Raw genomic sequence first — 11,828 nt, 5'->3', positions numbered from 1 at the left:
TTAGGGATAGAAGAAGACAATCAAAAATACTATAAGTCAAAGGAAAAATAACTTGAGAAGTTATACCTAGAAAATAAATTATTATACTTATAGTGGATGTCAATAAGGAGGTGCTTTTCTCTCACAAGAATACTCATTTAGGATAGAAATCAAGTGTTAAACATGAGGGAGAAGCAAGAGATGTGATAGTCAACTCAATAGACTCTAAAATTTGACTTTCCTCCAAGAAGAATATTTCAATTTGAATTAGATATTAAAATTACAACTCTAGCCTACAGAAGATGATAGGACATCAAAGCAATGACACAGAAATGCTAGTGGGTTTTCTATTTTTTTTTAATATTTGGAAATTTAAATATTTGACTTCTATCTCCTTTTCCTCCATACATTCCATGTACAAAAAATAATGTAATGGTAGACATGTTTAATTCACGAGTGAGGGAATGGCATTTAGATGCTATTTGCCAAATGAAAAAAACAAACAAACAAACACAAAAGAAGCAGGAAAATCCAATAAAGCTTCATGACAGAAGTGCACACAGTAAAAGATGGTGCGGCAGGTCATCAGAACACCTTCTTTAATCAGTTAACATAGATTGATTTGTTCATTCATATCAGCAACTTAATTTGATTTATTTCAAGGAAACATCATTTTTACTTATATTAACTAATTTTTAAAATGATATTTAGAGATCATCCTTCTTTTAATATCATAAAAAAATTTCCTTCCATTAAATAAATTGCTGGTCAGAAAACCATGTAGCAGAAAGTACGTTTAGCCTGAATGGGATCTTGCTGAATGCATAATCTGTAAGGAAAAAGAAAGCTTAAAAAAAAAAAGGCAAAACTCAACAAACTCATCTTCTTGGTAGATATCTAAATATTTTACTATGCCATTCAAATTTAATTGACAACTGTGATTATTCTGAAAAAAAAAAGGAAAAATAAAAATTATTGAGTTAACTCCTTTAGAATGACACTGGTCCATGGTTATAAAGCATCCAATCCAAAGGCCTACAAAATAAATAGGGTCAGCTCAAAAGTTACACATCCATCTGAGTGTCTCTTGCAAGGGGGGAGACATTTATTAGGACTTTTTTTGTGCAGTGAGTGATAGCTTGCAATCTGCCTACAGCTTCTCTTAGTCTTTTGAGCCATTGATGGAAAAGGAGAAATATGAAAACAAGAAAATACATTTCAGGCCACTTTGAGACTATATAGCGAGAACTCTAAGGAAAAGATAAGGATTTTCCCAGAAAAGCCTTGAGTCTTTTTTTTTTTTTTCCATTTTTCTTTAACGGGAGAAAGTTAAATGGACTGAGTGAAAAAATAAACTCACCAGAAAAATGATATTCATTCAACTTACAATTTAATGTTTAAAATTTGATAGAATGTCATAACTAAGAAGGACCTCAGAGATGTATTAGGGAAGTGATTCTCAGGTTTTGGGTGCTTGTGAAAATACATATTCCTAAACGCCATCCCTAGATATTTATTCTTTTAATTTAAACTTGTTGATGCTATCTTCTAGGCTCTGGGACTGAGCCAAAATCATCACCCTTTTAAATGAATGTTAATACAAGTGGTCCACAGTCATTCTTTGAGAAACATACTCTTCCAACAATTTTGCTATTGGAATTATCCTTATTTTGATACTAACTTTTAACCTTGGGATTCAAATGATATGTATATAGGAAAATAAAACAAGAGTTTATTTCCCAGAATGAGTAAGCAAAACTGGTCAGAGAGGCTCCCTCTGCAGTCAAGATAACTGGGTTACTTCCAGCTGCTGTGTCACTTCGGGCAAATTAATTAATCTAAGCCTGGATGTCATCATTTGTAAAATAGGAATTAAGAAGAGTACTTACAACTTCTGGATTGCTACAAGTATTAAACGAGCTAGTATCTATCATGACTGGTATATGGTAAGCACTCAAGTAAATATAATTTTTTATTACATGTCAGTCAATTACTGTGATTGTCCAAGTTTTCTTATGAGGCCCCCACAGGAAATCTATCTGATCTAGTAGAATCATGGAACTTCAGAGGTGGGAGAAATTTTATAGATCACTGACATGTTATGATGGTGTTTAAATAGTGCTGGGGTCAGGGTGGGAGTGGGGGTAGGGGCGCCCAAATCTAAACTGCTTGAAGGAACTCCGTCATTGCTTTGAGCTGTTTTGCATAACAGGATTTCATATGCAATTTTGGTAGCAGAAAATGCTGCTGTTAAGAAAAACTTGAAAACCACTGGCAATCCCAATCCCAATCCTAATCCCTCATACTAAAGAGAACAAACCAAGAAAGGCAGTGATTGTCCAATGTCACACAGCAGTAGTTAGTGGTAGAGTTAGTGTAGTTACCAGGTTTCTCTGAAAAGAAGATTTTGAAATGAAAATATGTGTCATTATTGCATCAAACACTTTGCAGATGGAAATGGATAAAAATACATAAAAACAAAAATAAAAAACATCTCTATTCACTCAAAACCATTTGAAATGTGGACCTTCTTTCTTTATAGGTGAAATATATTCCCAAATACCATACAATGAATTTTCATTTTGTCTGTAGATGTAGAGAAGAGAGATTTAAAAATAATTAAAAATTTAACTCTTAGGAATTATAAATTCCAACTATGGTAAAATTCAGACTAATTCTTAACAAGAATTTATTTTTAAAAATATCAAGAAAATATGAAATTTATTTAGAAAAAAACATACTTTCCATGTTGTCAAAATAAAACAATATCATTTATACTTTCTATCTTGTTAAAACAGAAACTTTTAAAATCATAAATCTCAAGGAATAGTGTTCTGGTTAATGAGAACTCTTTCTTTTTATTTTAACCCCTAGTATTGAAAATATTAATATGTACTTGCCTATTTTCTTCTGTTTTAGGAATTGACAATGGACCTGACTTAATGTTTGTTTGTTAGTTTTTATAGCAGAGATTCTTGCATTGTCTAGGATCTTTTTTCCTAATATGAATTCTTATTGTACAGTACAGTGGATACAGGTTTAACAGGAGATTGTAAACTATAAAATTAGAAAAAAAACCACTACCAAAATCTAAAGCCCTGATATGAGTTTATTGTGTTATTATTTGACCTATTTTTCTGAAAGGAGAAGGGATATCTTCTCTATCGAGATTCTGGTTATTGAAAGCTTAATAATTATCAAGCCAATAACCTCCATTCTGTTTCACAAAGACCAATTAAGGGATCACAAGAGATCTTTATAGTTTCAAATTTAGTTCCTGGAAACGTTTGAATAACATTAAAGATTTTTGTAATCTATGTTTTAAATTATATTTTTACAATATCAACAAAATTAATCCTTGAAAAAAACCCTTGTGTTTAATTACTAAGTCACTCTAGAACTATATAAAATAAAATAAAATATAAAGAGCAAGACATAAGAACCAGTAATATTTACACATTTTTAATATGCTTTGTGTTAATATTCAATACGTTTTCCTTATGAATTGATTACTTAAAAATGCATCTTTAAATTCATATGCTGTATAATTCTCAATTTTCTGCTCCTTACTCTCCATTGGTTTCAGTGTTTGATGTTTTGCAGGATTAAAAGTTTGCATTTTCTATTTTGGTTTCAAAATAAAATTGAATATCTTTACTTAAAATGAGTACATTAATAATTTGTCCAAAAAAACTTCAACTCCAGACTGTCTGGGGAGCCAACTGAGAGTATTTGAATAATAGAAATTCTTCTGAGGTAAAACAGATCATTTTGAACATTTTCTTTGTAGCAAGCACTGACGCAGCAGTACAAATGGTAATTTAAAAAGTTCCACTATAAACAATTGCCAATCACAATCTCATTTTAAAAGTAAGACTTACAAAATTTAATTTGATTCTAAAATCTAAAGAGACTAATGATTCTTTGTCAAGTATCAGTGAACGTAAAAAAATTTAGCAACTAATGATAAATACAACGGCTTACTAATTCCAGGTATGTGATAGTATAACTTAGGATAAGAATTGGTTCATGTTTAAAATAAGTTCTATGACTTAAAGGATATTTCATGTTTGCAGATAGTGGAGGAGGAAGGTTTGACAACTGGGACTAATCCTGAAGAAGTGCTTCTCCATTCTGAATCCTCCTCACATTGTGAGGCCAGACTGAGTAATTACAGTTTTAATCGTACCTTTCAACGATGAAATCATGACATTAATTTTTGATAACTCTCTTGATTCCCCGAGAATGGCAAAAATTTATAGTCACATATGATGAATCTTATCCAAAATGAAATTTATTGCACAATAATGTGGATTGAATTTCATTTATAAAGCTCTTTTTTTTTCTCCTTCCCCAATGATATAAATGATAATGATTAAAATTTGCCTTCTGGACTTAAACGGGGTGGGAGGAACTAATTTTTTTTTTTTTTCGAGTTTTAGCCTTAATGGTCTGATTCCTGCAGGTAAAGAGAAAGATACATGGTACCATTCTCCATGCTATACGGGAGAGACTCTGTTCAGACTAATTAAGCAAAAGTTGTTAACCAGTCCAACTACGGAAAGTCTTGAAATTTTAAAGTCACAATTTTGGCTTTAGTCTGATATTATTCAGCAATCTCCACATTTGCTAAACTGTAGAGAGAGGGGGAAGTAGTTAAGACTTCAACATCTTCTTTACTCTTGATTATAATTTCATCTACTTAAACTTTAAATATGAATTGCTTTCCCTTTTTACACAAGTTATAAAAATAAGAGGCCCTGTTTACACAGTTTGCATTTTTATGAAATTTGCAGTTTGAAAAAAAAGCTTTTTAAAAAGTGGTAATTAATGCTCTTCTTGAATATGCTGTAACTTTAGAATTTTTTTTCTGAAATAGTTTCTGAATTTAACCCACTAAATATTTGAAGATAGAATTTTTATTTAGCACTAGAGTAAAACATACTAAGGATTGAAGAAAATGAAGGTTTTTTTTCCCTCTGGTTCCACTTAATTTTCTTTGTATGTGGCACCCCCTTTATGACAGCTATCAATATTATATTTAAATTTTATATATTGACAAAATGCAATCTACCTCTGTAAGCATTGTGCCATTCAACAGTACTACTATTAAATTTACATACCACAGTTTAAATTACATCCATTTCAGGAATGGTAAAATGCTAAAACTCAGGTGTCTAATCGCCTTACTGGAATGAGTACAATTTACAAATACAATAATTACATTTTAAAACCATTAACAATATTACACCTAGAAGTAAATACTGCAAGACTGGTCATCATGGTATTGTGTGAGGGAAATCATTGCTGAAAGTCACGGACATTTCCAGCAGATATATCCCAAGTGCAGATTTTGGTTTGTTTCCATCAAACCAAAATTAAAACCTGTTTCTCATACAACAGTTCTCCATTATATGAATCATCCAAATCCTTGCATAAGATTTTATTAGTTATCTGCCAAATATTTTCCTGCAAAACAAAACAACATATCAACAGGTTATCTGCTAGTTCCATAATGTGATTATGATATGGGCAACATTTTTATCCTTCCTGCCTACCCCGAGGAGCCTAATACTGCATTTTGAGAGGTGTGGTATTAGTATAAAATACATACAATTTTTTAAGTTTTCAACTTCCCAGATCAGGTAGTTGCCTTTTCACATGTCCATGTATGAACACTTTGCAGAGGTTTAGGTTTTAGGATGGGCTGGGAGATTTGTTTCTGTATGTGGGAATCCAACTTGTTTTGGGAAGAGTAATCATGTAACCTGGGTCATTTTTGAGAGTGGAAGGGTTAAAACTAGTAATTACATGAGACCAGCAGGCATAAAAACCAGGAGTTATCCTGACAAGTCATTGATAAGTATAATCACCCTAGTATTGGGGACTTCTTCACCAAAAAACTATCATGTGTGCCAAAAACATGTCTTATGGCCATATTCAGCTCATGGGCAACTGTTTCTGATACCTGGCCTAGATTCTTGAAGGTTGCTTATATTGAAGTGAAAGATGGATCCTCTCAGATTTCAGCTATGCCTGACAAGTCTAAAATCTATGAAGTCTTGTTGGAGAAAAAATGTCTTTAGGTAAGAGGTAAATTCAGAGGCAAATAGCATTTACTTTGTTTATCAATATAAAAACAGTAGAATTGGGCAGCCCAGGTGGCCTGGCTGTTTGGCGCCGCCTTCGGCCTGGGGTGTGATCCTGGAGTCCTGGGATCCAGTCCCATGTCGGGCTCCCTGCATGGAGCCTGCTTCTCCCTCTGCCTGTGTCTCTGCCTCTCTCTCTCTCTTTCCCTCTCTCTGTGTCTCTCATGAATAAATAAATAAAATCTTAAAAAAAAAAAACAGTAGGATTTATTCCACTGGCCTTAGTTTATACATGTGTATATAATGTATATAATAGGAATGACTGGTGATCCCCACATAAGAAACAGAGCCAGAGCCATGATCGGTAGGCAAGGCCTTCCTGATTCTGATTTCTAGTTTATTATCCAATTTTTCATTCTACAATCTGTTTGCTTTCTAACGGGGATGAGAAATGGGGATTGGGAATGGGGAAGAGGAAAAGAAAGAAGATGAGCAAATCAGACACTTTTCCTTCTCAAGAGAGTAGCTAAGGCAACACTATTTTTGCAAAGGGAACTCACAGGATGCCCACTTACCTGCAGCAAACCTTTTCTTAATGAGTGAAAACCGATACCCTGCTCCAACAAGTTCAATATCACAACCAGAAAGGGTGCTTCCTTCACTTGTGAACTGCACAACCAATGGGGAAGGTTTGCTTGGGCCTTCGGATAGCTGAAATCTCGCCAATAAAGAACCCACCCCTATAAAAAAATTAAAAAAAGAGTATCATTGCACAACACACTGGATATAGTTTTGCAAATTATATTCAAAAGTTAACACAAAATCTAACTTAGTATAAATATACAAAATAAAACATACGAAATAGTGTATGTTTCAGTGACAAAATGGTGATGAATAAATTTTTTCATGAAATATTATGAGGAACTTTTCTTGTACACTAATGAAAGTGTAATTCAACCAAATGATACTTCAAAATTTGGGAGCATGTTACTTGGAAGGCAATGTATTTTCCCAGTCAGAGGAAAGTGAAAAATACGTAAACTATCAGGAAGTGGAGATCTGACACAAAATGAAAACATGTCTCATTAAAAGCTCTTCTCTGGTTTAAGTATGGCCTGTTTGATGTGGGGTTGGGCAGAAAAGGGGAAGTAGAGGATCCACTGAGAAATTATTTGCTTTTATTGGTTGAGATAAGTATACACCAAAGTAAAGTGAAATATTCTGCTTGCTTCTAATGCTAAGTGTATTTTGATTGATAGGTTTCTAATACCTGAAAGTTATTTCGGCTTTATGTATTAAATAAGCCTATAATTACAGTACCTCCGTTTTCTGACTTCTGAGAAATATCAGGAATCTTCCACAATATTCTTTGTTGTTCAGCATTCCTAAAAATAAATAAAATAGGTAAAAGGCTTTTGTGTATGTAAAGGTTTTTGTTTAATGGATGCCATATTTTTTCTAGATAGTGTTAATTTTAAAAAATGAATCTTGACAATGTTAATTACGATTTACCCATTATCTATCTATCTATCTATCTATCTATCTATCCACCCAACCATCCATACATACGTCTACACATAAATGTTCTTTTTTCTGTTCCTTATTATAACCAGCTACACCTCTGTCAGATAGGAAAACATATAGAGGACAATGCAGTTAATTTTTTTCTGACACTTCTAATGAATAATGAATTCAAGTAACTTAAGTTGGAGGTGTCATATGGCTGACTTTTTTTTTTTTAAATGTTCTATTTTTTGCTTCTGACAATCACATGGAAAAACTAGAATACTTTCTCTAAGAGAACAAGTCCTTTTTAACTTGGTTTCTCTTCAGGGTCTGTTCCCGTACCTTCTCCAGTGGTGATTTTTTATGGTCCAGAGGCTATAGAACAAAACCCTACATTTCTTAGATGCCCCTGCAGTTAGGGTCTTAGATGCAGCTTAGGGTCCACATGATGTGCACTGCTTGAGATTTGGAGGACAGAAGGGAGCAGAGGCCATTCTCCTGCTGTGTTCGTAGCTCTTTTCTGTTGGCCAACAGTCTAACTGAGATGTGGGGATCTTCCCACAAAGTGCTGTATGCAGTCCAGTCTCCCAGTTCCAGGAGTGCTGAGAAGCAGTTAAGGCAGTGTGGGTAGGAACTTTCTTATCCTTGGATCAACATGGCTCTGTGAGTTCTTGAAATTAGTGGCTCCACGGGCAGCTTTCTCATTTTTCTGCTTCTTGCTTGTGGTAGAGCTAGCAGCTTCCCTGGTAAGCCAGTTCTGCAGTGTCCTGGGGAAACATTCTTGGAGATCCAGTCTAAAGCTTAGTCCTCTAGCACTTCTACTATTGTGTGAGCATCTAAATCCCTCTGCTAAATCTTTTCTTCTTAGAATAACAGGATAGTGTTTCCTGCCCTGCACCCTGACATACAGGCCTGCTGTAATGCCCTCCTGTAGGAAATGCAAATGCTAAGAAGTTTATGATCCCTTTGCCCAGAAACAGCCATTTGGTAAAGAGGAAGGGGACTAGCGGCTCCTTACCAGACTGCTGGTGGGAGCACAGCCTGGAGCTTGGTTACTCCTCCATCTATGGGGACCAGGAACTGCACATTGTTGAGGGCCACAGCAGTTGTCATTGCATCGGTGTTGTATTTGTAATCGATGCGCAGGTCAGTGCTTGCTGGCTCACACCGCCAGTTCACTGCCAGGTTCAGAGGTGTGGATTGAAGGCCCTGGGCAGACACCTTGCCAAATGACAGGAAAGAGAATGTTTAAGGCTCAACTGTTAGTCTGAAACAAAGCCAGAAGCTATGGTTATCTCCTATGGAATATTCTTAGATATAAAATGTCATCATGTTGTTGGTGCTGCTTACAAATGAGCTCGCAGTAAATATCATTGGGAACAGTGCCCTGTGAAAGGGAGCTGCGTGCTACAGGTAAACTGTTACAGATGAAAAATAAAATCAGCTACTAAAATCTCTACAACACTTTAGAGTTTACAACGCACTTGTGTCACTTAGGGAGGTAGTAGCACGCTGCTTAGGAGCTGAGGACAAGGAGTTAGTCTTGGATGTGAGTTCTGACTGTTACAAGCTGAGTAATCTTGGGTCAGTCACTAGTCCTCTCTGAGTCTCAGTTATTTCTTCATCTGCCAAATGAGAATTATAACAATAATATCTACCCATAGAGCTGTCGGGGAGATGGAAGATAGTTTATGTGAAATAGCATAGTGCCTAGCACTTAGTAAAGCATTAATGTTTTCATACATTAATACTCTTTTAAAATTTTTTTTAATTTATTCATGAGAGACACACAGAGAGAGGCAGAGACATAGGCAGAGGGAGAAACAGACTCCCTGTGGGGAGCCCGATGTGGGACTTGATCCTGGGACTCCAGGATCACGTCCTGAGCTGAAGGCAGACACTCAACCACTGAGCCACCCAGGCGTCCCCATACATTAATACTCTTATCATACTTTCTCTTCACAACACACCAGTGAGTTAAATGAAACAGGTTATCATTACTCCTTTGGATTTGGCAAAGTGAGTACTTGAACCCAAGTCCTCTAACTGGAAGGGGTACATTCTACTGTCTCCCGTCAATTCTAGTTAGAATCAACTGTGAGTTTGACCAAGGAAAAGCCATGTTTGCAGAATTAACGATATTGTCTTAATCTAAAGACAATAATACCAACTTGATTTCTGGATCTACAACGAAAAAATTTTAATATTATTTCTTGATTGTTCACTGTGATGATGAAGAGCTCTAAGAGATTCTTCTTTTACCAGCACACAGACACTATAGGGGCCATGTGGGTGATGTCTACACCCTTTTGGTTTTCATGGAGTATGAGTTTTGCTGATTTTAAAGACTATAAGTAGCTCTATTGGCCTAGCAATGCCTCCACAGACAGATACCATGGGGAAGGGGTCTGAGGGCAAGTTGAGCTCCTAAGGCAGCAGGAGTTGCTATAGAAACAAGCCCAGATATGAATTCTTTTATAAAATGCCATAGCTTTTGATGGCAATTTTTGTTAGATAACAATTCTAGGTTTTTAAAAATTTAAATATTTTTAGTAGCACAGTTCTCTGCAAATGAACTTTGCTTTGGAAATGTGTTATTTAAGGTAAATCAAAAGAAGAGCAGACTGACCCCTCCGGGCTGGATTCTGTGCTCTCTCTCAGTGATGGTTCTTGACTCCCCAGTGGCTCCTCTACCTAGGGACAGTGCGTTTTGGATTTGTGCGGGTGTGTTTTTGATGGACCCAGTTACTGGAGGATGCTATGCTCATAGCGGCCAAAAACTAAACATGCTGAGATTTGAGGGCAGTCCCACAGAATGCTTATTGTGCCTCCCGCCCAATTCCTTGCATGTTGGAAAACACCACCACTGCAACTAAACAACAGCAGAAGGGATTCCTCAGAGCTCACTTTAAAACAAACCAGCAGCCCTAAGGCTACTTATATTTAACAAATACTTTGAAATATATTAGGTCATTAGCTCCTTACAACAGTCTGTAACATATCTAGGTAGGAATCACAATGACCCTTATTTGCAGATGAGGAAACAGAGCTTCAGGAAGATTCAGTGACTAAAGTCAGAGGCCAGTAGGAAGCTGACTTAATTCCAGAATAAGTTTCTTGCCTCCAATGTAATACTTTACAATAGCCTCATGTTGCAATAGGTGAATTCTCTCTTCTTCCTAGATTCCCTGAATGACACTGTGGAGACTTAAAAAAAAAAAAAATCTGACAGCATTTAAGAATTTAAAAAAATGTTTTTAATCTGAAGTGACAATGTAGAGGTGGTGTTTGTAATGAATGGTTGTGAAAGAAAACAAGTGAAGTTTTATATTTCCCTCTTTGGGCATAAGAACCATGCATGTGCTTCTAAATTTAACTTCTCATTCAGGGAAATATTTCATTGGAGTTTGCTTTTCTTGCTCCTTTTCCTTTCTCTCAGAAGATTAAAGCAGTCACTAAATGTGTTTTAAACGTTTGGGGGAAAGAAAGTTAAATAAAAATGTATTTTAAATCATATCTTAATTATACAAGTGATGAATTTCTGTGGTATCATGTTTGTTCAGTATTATTGATAACATCCAAAGCTTAGGTGGTATTATTTTTACAGGACAAACAATACAATCATTTGCATTTTTGTAAAATGTACCATCATATAGATATGTTACTTTTAGTGGTTTCCTTACAACAATGTAAATAAGTATTTTCCAAACTGTAGGGTATATTACCACCACAATAACTAGTTTACCAATATTTATAATCTCAATTTTTGAAAGTTTCTGCAACTTCATTTTTGTAGTCTTTAAGGAGCCTTTTATTTTCTTAAAAATGATAGGTTTTAAGTTATATTAAAAGAAATGCTATTTTGTTTACTTTTACTTAATGTTAGACATGTTAGAATATACATTTATAATGTGAAAGGGACCCTTGATCAAATGAATAGGCTTACCTGATATTTGAGCATGTCCACATTATAATATGTAGCCTGGGGTTTTTGTTCTGACACTTTCTTTAGGTGCATCATCAAATTTGGCATATTTACCCAGAATTCCTTGGTATTGGCATCATTTTGAGTATTATCACTATTCAGTTGGGAAGAAAAAATTATTGAGTAATATCTTGTGACAAATATCCTCACAAAGAAGCATCTTAGCCACTTGTCATCTGATTTTTATATCCATCTTTGACAATTTGTAGAGATCATGTTATTAGCAGTAGTATATTTTATTTTGCTTAATTTTTTTAGCAGTAGTATAT

The 11,828-nt window shown here is 35.0% G+C and overlaps 1 protein-coding gene across 10 annotated transcripts in view; it reads right to left on the bottom strand.

Annotated features, from left to right (window-relative positions):
* Positions 1 to 2,684: 2,684 nt before the first annotated feature.
* Positions 2,685 to 11,828, bottom strand: part of SGIP1 (SH3GL interacting endocytic adaptor 1) — a 200,977-nt gene continuing 191,833 nt past the window's right edge. For all 10 annotated transcript variants that reach the window (XM_055306328.1, XM_055306327.1, XM_055306330.1 and 7 more), the window contains 5 exons: positions 11,521 to 11,653; positions 8,593 to 8,795; positions 7,389 to 7,453; positions 6,644 to 6,808; positions 2,685 to 5,448 (listed from right to left, as the gene is read on the bottom strand). In XM_055306328.1, the coding sequence (XP_055162303.1) occupies positions 5,426 to 5,448; positions 6,644 to 6,808; positions 7,389 to 7,453; positions 8,593 to 8,795; positions 11,521 to 11,653 (589 nt within the window). In that variant the 3' untranslated portion in view covers positions 2,685 to 5,425. The remainder of the gene's footprint in view (positions 5,449 to 6,643; positions 6,809 to 7,388; positions 7,454 to 8,592; positions 8,796 to 11,520; positions 11,654 to 11,828) is intronic.

This window comes from Nyctereutes procyonoides, unplaced genomic scaffold, assembly GCF_905146905.1.
Source record: "Nyctereutes procyonoides isolate TBG_1078 unplaced genomic scaffold, NYPRO_anot_genome, whole genome shotgun sequence".
Classification (NCBI taxonomy): Eukaryota; Metazoa; Chordata; class Mammalia; order Carnivora; family Canidae; genus Nyctereutes; species Nyctereutes procyonoides.
This window is presented reverse-complemented; position numbering and strand designations above follow the sequence as displayed.